At 42.7% G+C, this 24,318-nt stretch overlaps 1 protein-coding gene across 1 annotated transcript in view; it reads left to right on the top strand.

The window, feature by feature from the left end:
- The first annotated feature begins 482 nt into the window (after positions 1-482).
- lyst (lysosomal trafficking regulator) overlaps positions 483-24,318 on the top strand; it is a 419,684-nt gene continuing 395,848 nt past the window's right edge. The window contains 1 exon segment of the mRNA XM_068020720.1: positions 483-806. Within this exon segment, the coding sequence (XP_067876821.1) occupies positions 723-806 (84 nt within the window). The 5' untranslated portion in view covers positions 483-722.

The raw sequence follows: 24,318 nt of genomic DNA, 5'->3' as shown, positions 1-24,318 counted from the left end.
CAGACAGGCGGGGGTCAGAGGTTTGAAGGCGTCACGTAATTGCTGCAGACGGTTGGAAGGTGGTCATGTGAAACCCTAGCGTGCAAATTAATTAGCAAAACCGACAACCTGTTTAAAAAAGTTTCAATTGGATTTTAGCAGTTGTGCAATGAATTATTTTGCAATGCTTATTGTATGTAGCTTGATAAAACTGGAGCGGGTGTCTGGTGAAAATTGAGGTATAAACTCAAATTTTCAAGTGATGCATGAACTGTTTCTCTTTCCACAGATGCTGCCAGACCTGCTGAGTGAATCCAGCATTTCTTGGTTTTGATGCATGAACTGTTGTTGGCCCAAGTTCACGGAGCCGGCGAGAAACCAGCGGCCCGGCAATTTGATTGACAGCCGCAGAGTTCCAACCAGTCGCGCGCGCCGGAGGGTTGACACTCGGAGCCGAGCGGCCCCGCCCCCGCCCCGCGACGTCAGGTACGTGGTTGCGTCAGGCGGAACGGAGTGTGAGCTGGAGCTGAGGCGAGGCCGCGAGATTGGAGCGGGTAACGGCCGGTTCGCGCGAGCTGGGCTGTCTCACTGAGTGAGTGCGATGCTGAGGCGGCACTGAGGAGCGCAGCCGTTCCTGGGACCCCGAGCTGCGACATCGACCGGCATTACGGGCTGTCCGGTCCCCCCGAGTGGCGCTGTGTCGTCAACACACTCCAAACTTTGGCGGAGGGACGGCCGCAGCCATGCCCAAGTCCCCGAGCGCTAGCCTGAACTTCAGCCTCGGCCATGCCTGGGAGAGGTACCAACAGTCGGAGCCGGAACAGCAGGTGAGCTGGAGCGTGAGAGAGAGGGAGCAGAGGAGGGGTGAGGGACCCCTGGAGGGTAGAGTGAGGAACCCCTGGAGGGCAGAGTGAGGGACCAGGACTCTGGAGACCAGTGCTATACACAATACTCCAGATGTGCTCTCACAAATACCCTGTAGAGCTGAAGCATAACCTCCCTACATTTGTATTCAATTTGCAATAAACAATAACATTCTATTAGTTTTCCTAATTACTTGCTGTACCTGCATACTAACCTTTTGTGATTCATGCACTAGGAATCCCTCTACATCTCAGAGCTCTGCAATCTCTCACCATTTAGATAATATGCTTTTTTAATTCTTCCTGCCAAAATGGACAATTTCATACTTTCCCACGTTATGCTCCATTTGCCAGGTCTTTGCCCACTCACTTAACCTATCAATGTCCCCTTATGACCTCTTCACAAGTTACTTTCCTACCTATCCTTGTGTCATCAGCAAATTTAGCAACCATACCTTCAGTCCCTTCATCTAAGTCATTCTTTCAATTGTTAGAAGTTGAGACCCCAGCACAGATCCTTTGTGCCACACCGCTCATTACATCTTGCCAATCAGAAAATGACCCATTTATGCCTACTCTGTTTCCTGTTAGCTAGCCAATCTTTTGTCTGTCATTATGTTACCCCCTACACCATGTGTGTTTATTTTCTGCAATAACCTTTGATGTGGCACCTAATCAAATGCCTTCTGAAAAACTAAGTACACTCATCCACTGGTTCCCCTTTATCCACAGCACATGTAACTCCCTCAAAGAATTCTGGTCAATTGGTTAGACATGGTTTCCATCCTGATGTGACCTTCTACAATGATTAGATGATCAGGTTCATAGAATTGTAGCACTCCATAATCAAGCAGCAGGCGATGCAGTTTAGTTTGGTGGTTTGTATAATGCCTCTTTTTTCACCTATGAGACATCATCTGTCACTGTGATTTTCCACCTAATAGCTTGTTATAGAATTGACAACACCCCCTCTGCTTCCTATCCCCCAAAAAACAAGCAAATTCAAGAAATTGCCAGGCATATGACCCAAACTTACAATGTTGTGGCTAAGCAACTTTGGTGTTATACTTGACATAAGCTTCAGACCATATATCGACGCTATCATTAAGACTGCCTATTTCCATCTCTGTAACATTGCCCGACTCTGCTCCTGCTTCAGCTTATCTGCTGCTGAAACCCTCATCCACACCTTTGTTACTTCTAGACTTGATTAATCCAGTGCACTCTGCCGGCCTTCCACGTTGAACCCTCCTTAAAATTGAGGTCATCCAAAACTTTGCTCATCTCCAAACTTGCACCAAGTCCCGTTCACCCATCGCCCCGTGTTCGCTGACCTGCATTGGCTCCCAGTTAAACAGTGTCTTGATTTTAAAATTCTCATCCCCATTTTCAAATCTCGCCATGGCCTTGCCCTCCCTATCTCTGCAACCACCTCCAACCCCACAACCCTCCGAGATATCCGTGCTTCTCTAATACTGGCCTCTTGAACATCTGCGATTTTTAATTGCTCTACCATTGGTGACCGTGCCTTCAGCTGCCAAAGTGTTAAACTCTGGAATTCCCTCCCCAAACCCCTCTGCCTTTCAACTCTCTCTTGTTCTTTAAGATGCTGCTTAAAACCTAACTCTTTGAACAAGATTTTGGTCATCTGGTCTCCCATCTCTTAAGTGGCTCGGTATCGAATTTTGTTTTGTCACTCCTGTGACATGCCAGGTATATTTTACTACATTAAAGGTGCTATATCAATACAAGTTGTCGTTGTAAGTATTCAGGTTATCTAATGTCATTGTAATTTTTGTAATGTATTTCTCATATGATCAGGGAGCTCATGTAAGAGGTTTGAGGGCACACACAATATTTAAGTTGCAATGTTTGCACATTGGAACTCGTGGCTGCTACTGTAAAAGTCACTGATGACTGTTTTCACTAGGAATCAGCCTTACATCAGGCGTTGGGAAAATGCTAGAATCTGTTCTAAAGGATGTGATAAATGGACACTTGGATAATAATCTGATTGGGCATAGTCAAGGATTTATGAATGGGAAATCATGTTTGATGAACCTGTTGCAGTTTTTTGAGGATGTTACTAACAGAATTGATAAAGGGGAGTCGGTGGACGTGGTATACTTGGATTTTCAAAAGGCCTTTGAAAAATTCCCCCACAGGCGGCTGGTTAGCAAAATTAAAGCACATGGGATAGGAGATAATATACTGGCATGGATTAAGGATTGGTTAACAGGCAGAAGACCGGTCATTTTTACATTGGCAGGCTGTGACTAGTGGGGTACTGCGGGGATCAGTGCTTGGGCTGTTCACAATGTATATCAATGATTTGGGTGTGGGGACTAAATGTAGTACTTGCATGTTTGCGGATGACTCAAAACTAGGTGGGAATGTGTGTTGTGAGGAAGATGCAAAGCGGCTTCAAGGGGATTTGGAAAGACTTGGTGAGTGGGCAAGAATGTGGCAGATGGAATATAATGTGGAAAAATGTGAGGTTATCCACTTTGGTAGGAGGAACAGATGTGCAGAGTATTTCTTAAATGGTAAGAGATTAGAAAGTGTAGATGTACAAAAGGATCTGGGTGTCCTTGTAAATAAGTCACTGAAAACTAACATGCAGGTGCAGCAAACACTTAAGAAGGCTAGTGGTATGTTAGCCTTTATCGCAAGAGGATTTGAGTACAGGAGTAATGAAGTCTAGCCTCAATTGTATAGAACCTTGGTTTGACCGCACATGGAGTACCGTGTGCAGTTTTGGTCCCCTTACCTCAAGAAGGATATTATTGCCATAGAGGGAGTGCAACATAGGTTCACCAGACTTGTTTCTGGGATGGCGGGACTGTTTTAAGAAGAGAGATTGGGGAAACTGGGCTTGTATTCCCTAGAGTGTCGAGGAATGAGAGGTGATCTAATTGAAACCTACAAAATACTTAAAGGGATAGACAGGGTAGATGCAGGTAAGATGTTTCCTCTGGTTGGGGAGTCTAGAGCCAGGGGACACAATTTCAAAATAAGCCACTTAGGACAGAGATGAGGAGAAATTTGTTTACTCAGAGGGTTGTGAATCTTTGGAATTTTCTACCCCAGAGGGCTGTGGAAGCTCAGTCATTATGTTTAAAGCGGAGATTGACGGATTTCTAAATTCCACTGACATATGGGGATAGTGCGGGAAAAAGACATTGAAGTGGATGATCGGCCATGATCGTATTGAATGGTGGAGCAGGCTCGATGGGCTGAAAAGCTATTCCTATGTTCCTATGACCAGAGGGTACAGATTTAAGGTAATTGACAAAGAACCAAAGGCAACATAGACAAAAAATACACTGACTTGGAATGATCTGGAATGCTGAAAGGGTGGTGGTAGTAAATTCAATAACTTTCAATAGGGAGTCGAATAAATACCTGAAGGACAAAAATGTGCATGGGTGTGAGACTAATTGCATCACTCACTTTTAAAGAGCTGGCATAGGCATGATGGGCCGAATGGACTCCTGTATCATTCCGTATTCTGTAATGAGTTGGCTCAGGAGAGTGACAGGATTTGATCGTGTCTGTAGCAGTAAACTTGCTGCTAGGCTCGGGGAGTAATTGCAAACTGGGATATGGAAGTGGCCACCTGAAAGAAGCAGATGCGCATGAAGAGGGACTAATACTGGGATATTGTAATAAGCTGAGGGAGTGAGATGTCCAGACGTATGGCACTGATTGGGAACAAGAGATAATGGATAAACATGCTGCTTGCATTTTGGCTGTTTGGAGGCTGGGAAAGGATGCCGAGGATGGTAAAAGCTGACAGGGAGGCAAGTGAAGGTCTTCACATCATCCCCGTTGTTTGGCCATCTACTGCCTGATAAATTCAGAGCTACATCATTCATACTCCAGTAAGCTTCACATAATTGGCTAAACAAATTGTTTAGCTGAGATATAAAAGTATTTAATGTAGGTAGATGACTCAAGGGTATTGCACAATGTTGAATCTTAGTGGCTTAAGTACATGTTTTACTATTGCATATTGGTACCAATATATGCAAATTGCAAATATGCAAAGAGTAGCTTGTTGGATCATTTCTTTTCGATATTAAGTTCCTTTCAAAGCTCTATTTCCCCACTGCCCAGCTAGCTGTTTCACTCAGGTTGTTTCTCTAACCATTAATATGAAACCTGTTGGAAGCTAGTGACTTGAAATAAATTATGTTGTGTTGCTGGTTACTCTGGAGTTATGTCACCTGTGCTTGGTGTGGTTTGTTCTCTGTAATTAATAAGTCTCTGATATGTGTTCGCTTCATGTAATATAGTTGAATAAAGGTCCAAAACTTTATTGATTGAGTTAAAATGAATATTTTTTACTGTTTTGGCTGGCATTACTTATACTGCAGAATAACACTCATGGTGCGTTAGCAAAATGTTTGGGAATGAATGTAAAAACTCTTGCCCTGAGTTTTTGCCTTAAAAAAAAAACCAAATAGTGCAGTCATTAAATAATGAACTATAAAATGTAGTTCATATTTAACTAGATTAGTTTTGCTGCTGCATTTAGAATACTCAGTGTTGCATGTTTTTGTTTTGTAAACTTAATAGAAATGTGCATACTTCTGCGCGTGGATCTAGCTAACAGAAATGTGTTGAACATTATGCATTTAGTAGGCAGAATGAGAATTTTTGTGTGGTGGCTGTATATACGAAGTGGCTGCTTAGAATTACTTTAGCACTATGTATTTTATTCCTTATGAAAACCCTTACCCATTTCTCTGACCTGTGGCCTGGATGTGTGGAGCTGTGATTCTCATCGTAACCACAGGACTGTAAGTGCTTGTGGTTGTTGAGAGTTGCTACCGGTAACTGCTTCAGTTCATTTTATTTGTCCGAGTGATTTCTACAATTTTGGAATAATAATGTTGAGGCTACTAGTGATTACCAGTACTATGGAGTAAACCAGCGACCAACAGGAGCAGACTAGGATCGCAGTTCACACATTACCCATCACAGCCTCAGGTTACTGTGCACAATGAGGAACTGAACAAAATTTTCATTTTGGAAAGAAGAACTGCCCATGCACTACTCAAAAACCCATGTGAAAAAATTATCCGTTACATGGTACTGTCCCTCCTTAATTACACTGAAACATTCAACACTTTGTTCCAGAAGGCAGCCCTACTCCTTAGGAGAGGGTCGTCTGATTTGGTCAGTGGTCAGAGACAGGAGGGTGGGACTGAGAGTGAGGCAGGTAAGGGGATTTCGAAGGTAGAAGTGGAGGAGCCTCAACCCTTGCATTTGTCCAGCAGGTTCGATGTTCTTGCAGTTTGTATGGGTGAGAGTAGGGGCTGCAGGGTGGATAAGTGAACTGATCATGGCACCATGGTACAGGAAGTCATTCAAGTAGGGGGAGTAAATAGGAATGTAGTGCTAGTGGGGGATAGACCCAGTTCTCTGCAGCTGAGTGTGAGTCCAGAAGGCTGTGTTGCCTGCCCAGTGCCAGGGTTTGGGATATCTGCTTGGGGCTGGAGAGGAAGTTGCAGTGGGAGGGGGAGGATCCAGTTGTCGTGGTCCACCTGGGTACCAACAATATAGGACTAGGAAAGAGGTTCTGCATACACAAGCAAATTGGTGTAAGGTAAATAAGATTAGAGAGGTGAATGCATGGCTCAAAGACTGGTGTGGGAGAAATGGATTTCGATTCATGGGGCACTAGCACCAGTACTGGGGAAATTGGGAGCTATCCCATTGGGATGGTTGTCACCTGAACCGTGCTGGGACCAGTGTTCTGGCAAGCCCTTTAATGAGGGCTGTGGAGAGGGCTTTAAAATAAATAGTGGGGGGAACGGGTCATGTGAAAGATGTGGTAAATCAAGGGGAAACAATGAGATAATAGAACCGGGTAGCGATTTGGGTAATGATAACCAGAGTGGCAGGAAAGGACAGAGCATGCAAACTTAAGAGTGTACCAACAGATAAGGCAGAAATGGTTTAAAAAAAAAGACCGAGTTAAAGGCTGTGTCTCTGTATGCAGCATTTGTAACAAAATAGTTAGCACAGATAGAAATAAGTATATATGATCTGATGGCCATTACAGAGACATGGTTGCAAGGTGACCAAAGCTGGGACTTGAATATTGAATGGTATGTGACAGTTTGAAAAGACAGGAAGCTAGGAAAAGCTGGTGGGGTGTCTCTGTTAATTAAGGATGTCATTTGTACTATAGAGAGAGAGGGAGAGAGAATACTGTGCAGATAGTGGGGGCTTGTCCTTGATGATTCTTGAAACTGTGCAAGTTAGGGCGGCACAGTGGAGCAGTGGTTAGCACCGCAGTCTCACAGCTCCAGCGACCCGGGTTCAGTTCTGGGTACTCCCTGTGTGGAGTTTGCAAGTTCTCCCTGTGACCGCGTGGGTTTCTGCCGGGTGCTCCGGTTTCCTCCCACAGCCAAAGACTTGCAGGTTGATAGGTAAATTGGCCATTGTAAATTGCCCCTACTGTAAGTAGGTGGTAGGAGAATGGTGGGGATGTGGTAGGGAATATGGGATTAATGTAGGATTAGTATAAATGGGTGGTTGTTGGTCGGCACAGACTCGGTGGGCCAAAGGGCCTGTTTCAGTGCTGTATCTCTAAATTAAATTAAATAAAAAGTCAATAAATTAATCTCATTTAAAGCTTCTTCACAAAAATGCACATTTGTTGTTTTGATTAATAGTAAGATAACTTTTTCATGCCTTTATCTTTCCGAAATTGTCTTACCAGCCCCCTATGTAAGACCAGAATTGTAATGTTGCCCCCCCCCACCCCCCACGTGAAAAAGTTGGACAACCCTGCATTCAGCCTAAAGGCTGACAAGTCCCCAGGACCAGATATCCTGCATCGTGGGGTCTTAAATGGGGTGACTGCAGAGGTAGTCGAGGCATTGGTTATAATCTTCCCAAAATTCCTTGCATTCTGGAAGGGTCCCAACAGATTGGAAAATAACAAATGTAATACCTTTATTCAAAAAAGGAGGGAGACAGAAAGCAGGAAACAAGAGGCCAGTTAGCCTAACATCTGTCCTAGGGAAAATGCTTGAATCTATTATTAAGGAGATTGTAACAGGATGCTGAGATCATAATGGTAGTAGACAGAGTTAACATAGTTTTGTGACTGGGAAATTGTGTTTAACTAATTTATTGGAGTTCTTTGAGGAAGTAACAAGAAAGGTAGATAAAGATTGATGTGGTGTACTTGGATTTCCAAAAGGCATTTGATAAGGTGCCACAACAAAGGTTATTGCAGAAAATAAAAGCTCATGGTGTAGGGGGTAACATATTAACATGGATAAAGGACTGGTTAGCTAACAGGGAGTAGGGATAAATGGGTCTTTTTTGGGTTGGCAAGCTGTAACTAGTGGAGTGCCACAGGGATCACTGCTGGGGCCTCAACTATTTACAATCTATATCAATGACTTGGATAAAAGGACTGAATGTATAGTAGCTAAATTTGCCAGTGACACCAAGATAGGAAAGTAAGTTGTCAAGAGGAGGTAAAGAGTCTACAAAGGGATATAGTTAGGTTGAGTGGGAAAAAATTTGGCAGATGGAATATAATATGGGAAAATGTGAACTTGTCCATTTTACCAGGAAGACTAGAAAAGCAGTATACTATCTAAATGGAGAGAGATTGCAGAACTCAGTGGTACAGAGGGATCTGGTTGTCCTGGTACATGAATCACAAAAAGTTAGTATGCAGGTACAGCAAGTGATTAGGAATGCAAATGGAATGTTGGTGTTCATTGCAAGGGGAATCAAGTATAAAAGTAGGGAAGTTTTATTGCAGCTGTACAGAGTCTTAGTGAGACCACATCTGCTGTACTGTGTACAGTTTTGGCCTCATTTGAAAAAGGATAGAGTTTAGAAGCAATTCGCACAACCCATTCTGGGAATGAAGGGCTTATCTTAAGAAAGGTTGAACAGGTTGGGCCAATACCTGTCGGAGCTTAGAAGAATGAGAAGTGATCTTATTGAAACATATGTCCGAGACGGGAGCAACGCACTGTCAATTTAGTTCCATTGCTCCACAGGTCGCAGCATATTTTTAAAGTTTTCCCACCCAACCAGAAAACAGCCAAATTAAGCCTCCTCTAGTAACCCCCAGAATAAACCAGACCAAACCAGGTATCTTTAGACAACAACAAATTAACTATTTATTAAAACGATATCTTTAAATACTATTAAGATAAACCTATGTCCAAAGACCTTATAACTTCTTTATTTCAACCTAAGTCCATCATTCACACTTACACACACAAAAAAATCACAGTTAACCAGTTTCTTTTATAAAAAAAAAGTTTTAAAATTATCTGCTTAAGATAAATAAATAATTGGCATATAAATCTTTGTGAATTACGTTCCTGATTGGTGAGGTATTCTAAAGTAAAAATAATCAAATACCACTCAAAGTCTCCACGTGGATTTGATGAAATAGCCTCTTACTAGATAGGCATTCAAAATACTTTGCAGCAAGCATCAAACAGTTCTTTTAGCACTGAGCACAACAATAAATCAACTTGAATTTTAAAACCGACAGTCTCTCAGTCATAACCTTACTTCAGCAATATAAATGGTCCTTTCCAAGAGCTATTTTTTCCCTCAGGCAATTAATGTGGCTTGTAGCACCTTGTAGAATTTTTGCTGAGAAAAATAGGCAGCTCTTTTCAGTATGCATGCTTCGCTGGTGTGTCTCAAAGCTGGTTCAGCCAGTTTTTACACAGTTCAATTGTTACAGTACACCATGTGAGTTCTCTCTCCTGCTGTGGTAACAAAATGCAGCTGTGGCACACTGTTCTCAGAAATCTAACTTCTCTCTGTCTTTAAAGGTACGCTGTTTTTAACAGAGTCTTAAAGGCACGCACTGTTTTTAATCGGGAGAAAATAAATACAGATCCGTGACACATACAAGATCCAGAGAGGACTTGATAGATTCCGGGAGGATATTTCCTCTTGTGAGGGAGACTCGAACTAGGAGACACAGTTTAAGAATAAGCTCTCCCTTTTAAGATGGCGATGGGAATTTTTTTCTCTGAGGGTTGTTAGTCTGTGGAATTCTCTCCCCCAGAAAGCTGTGGTGGCTGGGTGATTGAATTTATTGAAGACTGAGTTAGATAGATTTTTAATAAACAAAGGAGCCAAGGGTTATGGGGGGCAGACAGGAAAGTGGAGTTGAGACCACAACTAGATCAGCCATGATCTTATCAAATGGCGGAGCAGGCTCGAGGGACTGAATTGCCTACTGCTGCTCGCTATTCTACCACCTCATCTCTGCAGTCCAGCTCAACAAATATGCGATAATCTAGATTTTAAGCAATGGCCCAGATTTTGCAGTCAGTGATGAGCGGACGTCGCTCACCATTTGTTGGGCTTGCAGCTGCCCAAAAACATTTTGTAGGCTTTTGAGTGGCATCTTGCGGTCATTGGGTGTCTGAAACAGAGCGGCGCCCTCTATGGGGAATTTGGGACCCGTGTGAACAGGGCAAGCAACATTGTTTCTCCTCAACTAATCATTTGAAGAATCCTCACTAAGACAGGCAGAGTCTAAACCAGGAGATGTAAATTAGAATATTCAATGCAATGCAAAATCATGCACTAAAAGTGCAATAGAGGGGGAAAGGAAGATGGGATTGCGAGACAAATGATGGATAAAGAAAAGTATTTTAATTTTTAATATTTTCATGTTTTGAAAATCTCCAACAATAATTAAAATCTGAAGGAGTAAAAGTTAATTTTCAACTGGTGAGTGTAATATTTTGGTTTGAGTATTGAAATACCCATGTTGGGGGGGTGGGGGGGTACCAAAAATAACAAACACTGACATCTACCCGGTAATGTGGAAAATTGTCCAGGTATAACCTGTACATAAAAAGCAGGACAAATCCAACCGGCCAATTGCCGCCCCATCAGTCTACTCTTGATTATCGGTAAAGTGATGGAAGGTGTTGTCGACAGCGCTATCCAGCGGCACTTGCTTATCAATAACCTGCTCACTGAGGCTCAGTTTGGGTTCCACCAGGGCAACTCGGCTCCTGACCTCATTACAGACTTGGTTCAAAGATGGACAAAAGAGCTGACTCGAGATGAAGTGAGAGTGACTGTCCTTGACATCAGGGCAGTATTTGACCGAGTATGGCATCAAGGAGCACTAGCAAAACTGGAGTCAATGGAAATCTGTGGGGAAAACTCTCCGCTGGTTGGAGTCGTACCTAGTGCAAAGGAAGATGGTTGTGGTTGTTGGAGGTCAATCATATGAGCTCCAGGACATCACTGCAGGAGTTTCTCAGGGTAGTGTCCTAGGCCCAACCATCTTCAGTTGCTTCATCAATGACCTTCCTTCAATCCTAAGGTCATAAGTGGGGATGTTCGCTGATGATTATGCAATGTTCAGCACCATTTGCGGCGACTCAGATACTGAAGCAGTCCATCGAGAAATGCAGCGAGACCTGGACAATATCCAGCTTGGGCTGATAAGTGGCAAATAACATTCGCACCACACAAGTGCCAGGTAATGACCATCTCCAACAAGAGAGAAACTAACCATCTTGCCTTGACATTCAATGGCACTGCGATCGCTGAATCCCCCACTTTCAACATCCTGGGGTTACCATTGACCATAAACTGAACTGGAATAGCCATATAAATACCATGGCTCCGCGAGCAGGTCAGAGGCTAGGAGTCCTGCGGCGAGTAGCCTCCTGATTCCCCAAAACCATCTACAAGGCAGAAGTCAGGAGTGTGATGGAATACTCTCCACTTGCCTGGATGGGTGCAGCTCCAACAACACTCAAGAAGCTCGACACCATCCAGGACAAAGCAGCCCACTTGATTGGCACCCTATCCACAAACCTTCACTCCCTCCACCACTGATGCACAGTGGCAGCAGTGTGTACCATCTACAAGATGCACTGCAGCAATGGCTCCTTTGACAGCACCTTCCAAACCTGTGACCTCTACCACCTAAAAGGACAAGGGCAGCAGATGCATGGGAACACCACCCACCTGCAAGTTCCCCTCCAAGCCACACACCATCCTGACCTGGAACTAACTTGCCGTTACTTCACTGTCGCTGGGTCAAAATCCTGGAATTCCCTTCCTAACAGCACTGTTAGTGTACCTACCCCACATGGACTGCAGCAGATCAAGAAGGCATCTCACCATCACCTTCTCAAGGGCAAGTCGGGCTAGGCTATAAATGCTGGCCGAGCCAGCGGCCCCCACATCCCATGAATGAATTAAAAAAAACATATATTGAAAAAAATTAACAAACCTCTGCAATTGATCGAAATATTGTAGAAGATATATGTATACAGCCTCGCTTGGAAAAGGAAAGATTAGCAATGCCCAGTTTAACTATGGATAAACTGCTGCGTGTTCCAATACCTGGCCTTCCTGTCTGACCCAAGTGAGATAAATTGGGAATTTGCCGCTTTATTATTGATCTGGAAGTCCATGAGACAACCGTTAGTACAAGTAATGAAAGTTGTTGTTTGCATAACTATAAGGTTGTGTGCATTAGAGTTCCAAATTTTGATATTCAGTTTTGGACTGAGCTATGGATAAGTGAGACGTTAGAGAATTTTGGGCAGCAATGGATAATCACTATGTATGGCTGTGTTCTGTTTGCAGTCATAGTGTGACAATTGTGAACGACTGCCCGCCCAATGGAAAAAGGATCACTAGTGCAAAACAAATAGCAAAAAAGAAGGGACAATTAAGAACAAAACAAAACCTTGACTTATCCTTGCCCCTTGCAGCCTATAGTTCAAAGCAATATATCAACTTGTTTAAATTTTAAAAGTTAAAATTTTTCTTCCATTGAGATATGCAGTATCGGTACCATACCTTGGAGTATTGAAGCTGCAGCTTTTGATCTGAAGGTGAATGGCATATGATACTTTTTTTTTCCTGTTGAGTGAATTATTCAGTATGTATTATTTACAAAGTAATTCCACTGCATCAGCTGTAAAGTTATACATTTGTATTTTATATACAGAACAAGTTAAAACATGTGCACTGTGTTTTTTTGGAGATGTTTTGCATGTCTTTATATAAATGTCGATTATTTTTGCACTAGTGATGTGCCATGCTTTTTTTTGTTACTAGTGACTTGAGTAGGTGTTTTGTTCTAAAACACTGGCCTTTTTCCACTGTGGAAATCATACTTTTTAATCATACTTTTGGGAGGACAAGGCAAGGGGATATACAATAGATGGTAGGACCCTGGGAAGTACAGCAGGACTGTTGTGTACTTGTCCATAGATCACTGAAGGCAGCAGCACAGGTAGATAAGGTGGTTGGAATCTGGAATACACTGCTAGAGGCAGGAACCCTCACATTTAAGAAGTATTTAGATGAGCACTTGAAATGCCATAGCATACAAGGCTACGGGCCAAGTGCTGGAAAATGGAATTAGAATAGATAGGTGCTTGATGGCTGGCACGGACATGATGGGCGGAAGGGCCTGTTTCTGTGCTGTATAACTCTATCACTCTATGTACAGTACATAGAACAGTTGCAATGAATTGCACATCTTAATTGGTCCCTCACTGGTTTCTTGGTTGCAGCACGTGAGTAGTTTTTACTATTTTTATTGATGATTCACCGGTTATTCAAGTATGAGTCTGAACTTGGCTCTGGATCATCCACTATCAATGTAATTTACATTGCTTCTTTAGAACAGTGAGTGGGTCTCGGGTTGATGTATTAAAAAAGGATGAAGTTGCCGTTCAAAATGAGCAGAGTGGAGATGTTGAAATGGAATAGTTTGAGGTTCCGCAGAGGACAGTAGTTATATAAACACTTACTGCATAAACCTCAGGGATTTGAAGTAGGATTTTTCCAATTTTGCACTTCTTCCATCCAATCTTGTTCTGTTATTCACCTATGAAGAAGAATGTGAAAGGTATCTGGGTGATTTGATTATATTCCTAGTTTGTTTCTTTCTCCAGCAGGGTAATGCCTAGCTTTTGCTTTATACCTCTGATGCCATGGGGGTGTAATTCAGCTGCAGTGGGTACAGAACCACTTCCCAATGTTCCATGGTGCACCATGTTCGAGAACGAGTGAGCTGTTGTCTTGGATAATGTCTGGAGTAAAACCTTGTTTATTTTGGGCCCAGTCCTGCCTTTGAGTGTCTTCTGTCAGGATATTTAATATGATTTATGACATGTAAGATCGAGGAAAGACTAAAAGTATATTCTGAAAACTACTATGCTGCTAAGTTTGAAGTCTGATATTAAATGCCATTTGGATAAATGCCATTTTGCATGAGAAACTGATATACCTAACAGTTTGGTTGCTACTTTATAATCTTTTTTCTATTTATTTGACAAAATTTGCGCTTGATTAATGGATGATTCCTCGATCTGCAGTGGCAGTGTCGGGATTGTTAAATCCCTTATATAAGTATTATTGCATGTCTGAGAAATGAAATGCGCTGGCATCTGCTTCAGGCATGAAATCTGGCCCACTTGAATAAAACCCTTGCAGGGCTTTATGTATATATGATAACTAAGATATTGGGAATGATTTCAAAGGCTGTAGTCCTAACTGCTTGATTCAGGTTGCTGATCCTGTAATGCTTTTAAATTTTTCTTTGTTGTAAAAAAACATAGTTTTGTGAACTTGTTTCAAAATTAAGAATATGCTTTAATCTGATATAATATTGATATAAGCACAATATTTAAATGACTTTTAATGTGGATTAAATGGCTCAAATGAATATTCAATTTGTAACCTCCCATCAGTGGATGTCATCAGATTTTCATAGACATTTAATTTTGAAAGAAAATATGCAGTTGGTTGACTGCTGCATAACCTGTATTATAACCTACAGGACTACAGCACTTTTCCTGTAGATGTAGCTAGTAAAACATTGTTCCTTACAGGTGAGTGAAATGCTCATCAGCGATTCTGCAACTTAATTAGGAATGACTCATGCTCATGTGAAGCAAAAGGATATTCGGGCAGATGATTCATCCTAAATATGCACTTCTCTAAAGTACTAAGTAACTGGTATTCCTTTTGACATCACTTCAAATATAGTAGGAAAAGTGAAAAGAGCAACACTTAAAATTTAATTAGCTTCAGTATAGTACTTCTTCCAAGATGTAAAGATTACTAAATGTGATTGCCTTTTGGATTTGGGTAGGGAATTGAGCAGTGATTTTATTTGAACAGTGAATGCCATGGTGACCTTATCATGGTAGTTGCTATAAATGAACCTAATTTAGTATCAGTCTGCATGAATATACTTAGTCAGTATTACATAATTTCGAGAACAGTGATCGTATACACTAACAGCCGACTATCTAACGTTAGCAAGTTTAATAATCTATTCAGCAACTCTTCTGGATGTTTTTATGCGTCATTCCTTGGCTGGTAAGATGGGAAGGCAAGCAACCTGTACTCTTATTTGTGTTAGTGTTCTCTTTCCTGCTGGTTCCTTGAAGGTACAAACAGTTTGCTGTTTTTGTGGTGTGGGATTTGTCTTTTTCCTAAGAGCTCCTTCGCATTTGGGAACTTAAGTTTAGTCTGTTATTGGCACAAGCTAATCCTTTACTCCTCCTCCATGGGGTGGTACATTGGTTTGTTAACATGCAGTGGCACATTTTGCATTTCAATAATTAACTTTGGAGTTCCATATAGAGGAGGCCTAAATTTATGATCTGCAATTAGATATTGTAAAAAATAGTCTTTTGGTAGTACAGAACTTGAGTATTGCTGAAAATAGAGACATTTGTTAAAGCTTTTTGTCTTGCACTCATCAGGATAATTTGCAAGAATACCAGTGTAAGGGAAGCAACAAATTTATATTGCATGAGAAGAGAGTGCTGATTGGTAGGCAAATGGACTCTGGTAGAGGCATTACCTTGGAGACTGCACCAGTTTATAGTGACTGACAATTGACTGCCAAGCTTTGTTGAAATTTAATCCAGGCAGTTTGACTCTGATCAAGGCATTGCTCTGAGGAATGAACGAGTGAATGGCTGTCCCTTATTTTGTTTAGCTGAAACAGGTGCAATGTGTGTACATGTTCCTTATGTCTGCAAAGGACAAGCGCCCTGTGTATCAATATATGTAGCTTCCAGTATGCGCAAATTCGCCACTCCGCGAGCCCGACTGATGATCTTAAGTTGGTTGTCAGCGTAATTCTTAGCACACTGAGGATTATTTACCAAATGTTGTCGAATTGCAATGCCAGTGTGATACTAGGTATATAGGCCATACGTCCCAAAGATTGGAGGATCATATCAAACAGCATGTCCCTCCACTGTTTGCAACAGGCAAGGTACAGGCCGTACCCAGCTAGCCCATGCTTGCAAAACTCAAAACACCGTATCCAACATAAGATGTGATTCTGCGGTTGGACAACATTTGCTAAATAATCCTCTGTGTGCTAAGAATTACACTGACAACCAATTTAAGATTGTCAGTATGGCTCGCAGTGTGGTGCATTTGCGCGTACTGGAAGCTACATATATTAATACACAGGCACCTTTTCTTTGCAGACAGAAAGAACATGCACGCACATTGCGTCTGTTTCAGCTAAACAAAATAAGAGACAGCCATTCGTTGGTTCATCGGTCAAGGCATTGCCCTGAGGAATCCGAGTCAGGCTGCCTGGTTTAAATTTCAACAAAGCTTGGCAGTTAACTGTCAGTCACCATAAACTGGTGCATTCGCCATGGCAATGCTTCTACCAATCAGAATCCGCTTGCCAACCAATCAGTGCACTCTTCTCATACAGTATAAATTTGTTGCTTTCCCTAGCATTGGTATTCTTGCGATTTGTCCTGATTGCATAACGAAAAGCTTCGAATGTCTACATTTTCGGCAATATTGTAAAAAAGTTAAATTGAAAAATCCTTTTTTTTAAAAAAATAAAGTATTTTCCATAAACGTGCTGTTAACTTTGTTTATAAACTGTGAATATGATCTGATTGTATAACTAAATTTCTTTTCACTTTTTACCTTCTAACTAAATCAAGCTTTGACTATTAATCTTGTTTTCAAGTAAGTTGCTTACTGGAATTCATGTAGAGTTCCAACATATTTTTAAATCTCTTGAAGGGTAGAAAATATTATTTACTAAACTAGCTTTATACAGGTTAAAAGAGCTTATCGGATTTATATACTATTAAATTTACAGCAATAAATAGATTTGGGAATTAGCAAGTTTCACTTGAAATACATGAAGCTGAACATTTAGAGCTTTAAGTCTGGACAAATACTAAAAGTCCAAATGGATCTGAAGAATGATGAAAGATCTTCTGGTTTTAAAGATATAATTGTCAAATTAGCCATGATCAAAGCCACAAATGGCTTTGCTATGTGACATAAGTAAATTTCCATAATATTTATCTAAGATTCTATCCATGGATATCATAAATATTATTACATTACCCCATGTCTAGTACAGGGTTGTCCAACATACGGCCCATGGGCCAGGATCTGACCTGTCAAAAGGTTTCCATCCGGCCTGCGGATGTATTTCAGAGATGAGAAATTTCCCATTGTCATCTTTCAGACCGGCCAGATTTGGGGTTATCTGGCGGGTTCCTACTTTTTAAAGCCTGCTGGAAACGCCTGAACCTGTCCGAAGTTCACAAACCGCTGTCTCCGAGGTCAGCTTCTGTCAGCTGTGAAATTGACGTGATCTTTTTACCAAAAAACTGACCAACCACAAAGCTGCTGTGCTGAGCTTTCCCACTGTCTGCAATTATGTGAGAACGAGGTGGGGGGGTGGGGTGGGGGGGTTGGGGAGGGGAGGGGAGATGGAGGGGGACAGAGGGCGAATGGGGCCGGGGCGGTCGAGCGACGGAGGAGGGGCCGGATGGTTGGAGAGAGAGAGCAAGGGAAGCCAGGCGGGCGGAAAGCAAGTGAGGGACCAACTCCCTCTTGCTTTCTGTCCCCCTCCCTTTCGCTCTCTCTGTTTCCCCCACCCCCCCCCCCCCCCCAACCTTCCTGTTGCTCTATCTGTCCCCCTCCCTCTCGCTCTCTCTGTTCCCCCTCACCCTTTGCTCACTGGCCCCTCGTTTTCCCTCCCTCCCTCCCTCCTGGCGTCCCCCTTCTCCCTCCCCCTTGCTCTCTGTCCCCACCAGTCTGTATGTTAAATCCTGATTAACGTATAGTATTTTACTCAATGAATAACCTTAATGGCAGAAAATAACTCGGAAGGATTTTTTGTCAATCAACTGCAGATGTATAGATGGCTGAGCAGGCATTCTGGGATCTTTGAGATTAAGGCAACACCATGATAGAGTATTTTAGCTGGTTAATGTATTGATGCACGGGGTTCAAGAGTAATTGCTTTCTGTTCATTCTGCAAGTATATTTTTAGAACCGTGTGCTCCATGTTCTAATGTCTTCCAGTTTTGTTGGAATATATTTTGAAATGTTTAGTAATAGGATGTAATATTCCTTACTGATAAGCGATTTTATACCCAATTTATTACGGACCACAGGGCTACGTGAGTAAGTGATGTTCTAAAAAGTGGCCGCAGCCATTTTTATTTTGAAAGAAGCATTCTATTAGGAACATCAGTGCTATGTGTAGTCTTTCACTTTTCTTTCAGTTTCATAGCTTCTGTATAGTGATGTGTAAAATGCAAAATAAGTGGTTGAAGCATAGGTGGTGAAATTAGCACTGGGTCATTGGATCTAGAGGATTAAATGTTGATAGGCAAGGAACACCAAGTGCTTACTATACAGTTGAATTACAAAACTGTTTATTTTAGCAGCTTTTATTACTGTTTGCTGTGATTTGTGCAAACCTTCTCCTCATTGTTGCAGGCTTATTTTTGCCACTTCCTACATACTCCTTGGTCCGCAGTCTCAGATAAAGTGCTGTATTCACAGAACAAAAATGTAGTAGGGTAATGTAGTTAATTTAAATCCTTGTAAAAATGAAACTAATAGTATAAAAATGTTAGAAAAGGTAATTTATGATATGTAAAGCACGTAGAAATGATTCATTGTGTTGTTGAATTGACAGAGGACCGAATCCTAATTTATACATATGATGTTGCTTACAGTGAATTGGAAGATGTGCTCTGTTTCTGTTTGTGTTGAGTTCCTCTTGCACCCTTTGTGTCTTTCTTTTCCTTCCCACCCCCACCCTGCCTGACTTCAGTTCCTGCCTTTTCGGTCTAACATCAAATGTCCTAGATATAGCTGTCATCCTTGTTCCTTTATTGATTTCTATGACTTATCTCTGTTAAAGTCCAACATATGTAGCTTCATGGCTCAGGGGAGTGTACATGGATTAGGTGGAGACAAGCTGACCTTGTGGCAACACAAACAACTGAAGAACTAGCTGAAACATTGAGGCTGAGATCGAGTGGAATGCTGGAGCTGATATGTGGACTCGAGGCATTGGGGAACTGGGAGGTTGTAGGTGATTTGTGTCTGGATAGAGTTTGAAAGTGATAGGTCCAGAGCTGGTGGCTGGGGTGTGTGGCCTTCCAGCACTTTTTGGGGAGTTTGGAATCTGGTAGTATTGTTGCAATCCAAGGGCTTAAGATTGGAATATTCTTAGAACCAAGCTGTATTTTCACATATTGCCTCGCTCCTGTTCCGTTTGGAATCACTGCACCTCTGAAGTTTGGTGCAGATCTGTGTTACCAAGCTCAAGGATATCACCAAGATCCTTGGCATCTGATGTTTGAGAATGTATTATCACAGTCTTGGCCCTGGAAAAGGGATTGGGTCTAATAATGGGACTGAAGGCCTATGTGTGCACAGATGCTCCCAAAGAGGAATTGATTGGTACCAAGCTTGTGCAGATGTAGAGTCTAGGAAATATCAGTAGGCAAATCCCAATGGAAGATCCTGGGCAGAACTCGAGTCCTAGGTTCCAGAGAGTGAAGCAGGGTAATGTGGTGGGTAAGTTGGTGCAGTAATATGCAATGAATAAGTTTAGCAGTTTTGTTAAAGATTTATGTAATTTTTAATTCATGTAATTTAAATTGTTAGGGCTGCAGATTGCAGTGGTCAGAAAGAAACATTGAAAAGATTGAAAAGCAGAGAGATTGGCTAATTTTATGATCATTCCTGATGCCAGATTCGCAGCTTTGAAAAATTTGAGTGATTTGGTTCTTCTGCAGGTTTCCCAACAGTGATTGATAATGGTAGCTTTTCCTAACTGTAAGGCACTTGAACAAATCAGCATGGTTAACTGAAGGGATGGTTGTTATTTAAATCAGTCTAAACTATGTAATTGATTATTCACACTTGTATATATTTGTTACACCTTGGTAGGATGGGAACCAAATGGAGGAATTATAATTATGTAGATAGGAGCAGAATTTCATTTTGAAGTGAATAAGCACCTGAAGAGAAAAAAAATTGCTGGGCTACTGGAAAAGGACAGCGGGTGTGGGACGAGCAGAGTTGCTGTTATGGCGAGCAGGTATGGACACAATGGGCTGAATGGCCTCCTGTGCTGTAACCATTCTATGATATTGAGATTGTGCGAGAAGGGAATTGTAGCACAGTGGTAATGTTACTGGACTAGTAATCTAGAGCCTCTAGATTAATGCTTTGGAGACGTGAGTTCAAATCTTAACACAGCTGCTGGCGGAATTAAAATTCAATTAAGTAATAAATCTAGAATAAAATGCTCGTCTCAGTAATGGTGACCATGAAACTGATTGTTGTAAAAAACCCATCTGGTTCACTAATGTCCTGCAGGGAAGGCAGTCAGGCATCCATACCCAATCTGGCCTACATGTGATTCCAGACCCACAGCAATATGGTTGACCCTTAGCTGTCCTCTGAAATGGCCTCGCAACCCACTCAGTTGTATCAAACTGCTGCAGAAAGTCAAATAAGAATAAAACTGGACAGACTACCCAGCACCGGCCTAGGCACTGGAAGCAAGGAGGCAGGCCCTGCCCAGCCGACCAATAACTTGATGCCCCACAGACTAGTCAAGCAACAGCCTGATGTCATACTCACCGAATCATACCTTACAGCCAATGTCCCAGTCTCCTCCATCACCAAAGAACAAAGAAAATTACAGCACAGGAACAGGCCCTTCGGCCCTCCAAGCCTGCGCCGATCCAGATCCTCTATCTAAACATGTCGCCTATTTTCTAAGGGTCTGTATCTCTTTGCTTCCTGCCCATTCATGTATCTGTCTAGATACATCTTAAAAGACGCTATCGTGCCCGCGTCTACCACCTCCGCTGGCAACGCGTTCCAGGCACCCACCACCCTCTGCGTAAAGAACTTTCCACGCATATCCCTCCTAAACTTTTCCCCTCTCACTTTGAACTCGTGACTCCTAGTAATTGAATCCCCCACTCTGGGGAAAAAGCTTCTTGCGATCCACCCTGTCTATACCTCTCATGATTTTGTACACCTCAATCAGGTCCCCCCTCAACCTCCGTCTTTCTAATGAAAATAATCCTAATCTACTCAACCTCTCTTCATAGCTAGCGCCCTCCATACCAGGCAACATCCTGGTGAACCTCCTCTGCACCCTCTCCAAAGCATCTACATCCTTTTGGTAATGTGGCGACCAGAATTGCACGCAGTATTCCAAATGTGGCCGAACCAAAGTCTTATACAACTGTAACATGACCTGCCAACTCTTGTACTCAATACCCCATCCGATGAAGGAAAGCATGCCGTATGCCTTCTTGACCACTCTATTGACCTGCGTTGCCACCTTCAGGGAACAATGGACCTGAACACCCAAATCTCTCTGTACATCAATTTTCCCCAGGACTTTTCCATTTACTGTATAGTTCACTCTTGAATTGGATCTTCCAAAATGCATCACCTCGCATTTTCCCTCATTGAACTCCATCTGCTATTTCTCTGCCCAGCTCTCCAATCTATCCATATTCTGCTGTATTCTGCGACAGTCCCCTTCACTATCTGCTACTCCACCAATCTTAGTGTTGTCTGCAAACTTGCTAATCAGATCACCTATACTTTCCTCCAAATCATTTATGTATATCACAAACAACAGTGGTCCCAGCACGGATCCCTGTGGAACACCACTGGTCACACATCTCCATTTTGAGAAACTCCCTTCCACTGCTACTCTCTGTCTCCTGTTGCCCAGCCAGTTCTTTATCCATCTAGCTAGTACACCCTGGACCCCATGCGACTTCACTTTCTCCATCAGCCTACCATGGGGAACCTTATCAAACGCCTTACTGAAGTCCATGTATATGACATCTACAGCCCTTCCCTCATCAATCAACTTTGTCACTTCCTCAAAGAATTCTATTAAGTTGGTAAGACATGACCTTCCCTGCACAAAACCATGTTGCCTATCACTGATAAGCCCATTTTCTTCCAAATGGGAATAGATCCTATCCCTCAGTATCTTCTCCAGCAGCTTCCCTACCACTGACATCAGGCTCACCGGTCTATAATTACCTGGATTTTCCCTGCTACCCTTCTTAAACAAGGGGACAACATTAGCAATTCTCCAGTCCTCCGGGACCTCACCCGTGTTTAAGGATGTGGCAAAGATATCTGTTAAGGCCCCAGCTATTTCCTCTCTCGCTTCCCTCAGCAACCTGGGATAGATCCCATCCGGACCTGGGGACTTGTCCACCTTAATGCCTTTTAGAATACCCAACACTTCCTCCCTCCTTATGCCGACTTGACTGAAGTAATCAAACATCTGTCCCTAACCTCAACATCCGTCATGTCCCTCTCCTCTGAATACCGATGCAAAGTACTCGTTTAGAATCTCACCCATTTGCTCTGACTCCACGCATAACTTTCCTCCTTTGTCCTTGAGTGGGCCAATCCTTTCTCTAGTTACCCTCTTGCTCCTTCTATATGAATAAAAGGCTTTGGGATTTTCCTTAACCCTGTTTGCTAAAGATATTTCATGACCCCTTTTTTCCCTCTTAATTCCTCGTTTCAGATTGGTCCTACATTCCCGATATTCTTTCAAAGCTTCGTCTTTCTTCAGCCTCCTAGACCTTATGTATGCTTCCTTTTTCCTCTTAGCTAGTCTCACAATTTCACCTGTCATCCATGGTTCCCTAATCTTGCCATTTCTATCCCTCATTTTCACAGGAACATGTCTCTCCTGCACGCTAATCAACCTCTCTTTAAAAGCCTCCCACATATCAAATGTGGATTTACCTTCAAACAGCTGCTCCCAATCTACATTCCCCAGCTCCTGCCGAATTTTGGTATAGTTGGCCTTCCCCCAATTTAGCACTCTTCCTTTAGGACCACTCTCGTCTTTGTCCATGAGTATTCTAAAACTTACGGAATTGTGATTACTATTCCCAAAGTAGTCCCCTACTGAAACTTCAACCACCTGGCCGGGCTCATTCCCCAACACCAGGTCCAGTATGGCCCCTTCCCGAGTTGGACTGTTGACATACTGCTGTAGAAAACCCTCCTGGATGCTCCTTACAAATTCTGCTCCATCTAGAACTCTAACACTAAGTGAATCCCAGTCAATGTTGGGAAAATTTAAAATCTCCTATCACCACCACCCTGTTGCTCCTACATCTTTCCATAATCTGTTTACATATTTGTACCTCTATCTCACGCTCGCTGTTGGGAGGCCTGTAGTACAGCCCCAACATTGTTACCGCACCCTTCCTATTTCGGAGTTCTGCCCATATTGCCTCACTGCTCGAGTCCTCCATAGTGCCTTCCTTCAGCACAGCTGTGATATCCTCTTTGACCAGTAATGCAACTCCTCCACCCCTTTTACCTCCCTCTCTATCCCGCCTGAAGCATCGATATCCTGGGATATTTAGTTGCCAATCATGCCCTTCCCTCATCCAAGTCTCAGTAATAGCAATAACATCATACTCCCAGGTACTAATCCAAGCCCTAAGTTCATCTGCCTTACCTACTACACTTCTTGCATTAAAACAAATGCACCTCAGACCACCAGTCCCTTTGCGTTCATCATCTGCTCCCTGTCTACTCTTTCCCTTAGTCACGCTGACTTCATTATCTAGTTCCTTACAGGCTTTAGTTACTACCTCCTTACTGTCCACTGACCTCCTCATTTGGTTCCCATCCCCCCGCCACATTAGTTTAAACCCTCCCCAACAGCGTTAGCAAAAGCACCCCCAAGGACATTGGTTCCAGTCCGGCCCAGGTGTAGACCATCCAATTTGTAATAGTCCCACCTCCCCCAGAACCGGTCCCAATGTCCCAAAAATCTGAACCCCTCCCTCCTGCACCATCTCTCAAGCCACGCATTCATCCTGACTATTCTTTCATTTCTACTCTGACTATCACGTGGCACTGGCAGCAATCCTGAGATTACTACCTCTGAGGTCCTACTTTTTAACTTGGCTCCTAACTCCCTAAATTCTGCTTGTCGGACCTCATCCCGTTTTTTACCTATGTCATTGGTGCCTATGTGCACAACGACAACTGGCTGTTCACCCTCCCTTTCAGAATGTTCTGCAGCCGATCTGAGGCATCCCTGACCCGTGCACCTGGGAGGCAACATACC

Source organism: Heterodontus francisci, chromosome 3 (assembly GCF_036365525.1).
Source record: "Heterodontus francisci isolate sHetFra1 chromosome 3, sHetFra1.hap1, whole genome shotgun sequence".
Taxonomy (NCBI): Eukaryota; Metazoa; Chordata; class Chondrichthyes; order Heterodontiformes; family Heterodontidae; genus Heterodontus; species Heterodontus francisci.
The sequence above is the reverse complement of the archived record's forward strand: the minus strand, read 5'-3'. Positions and strand labels throughout refer to the sequence as shown.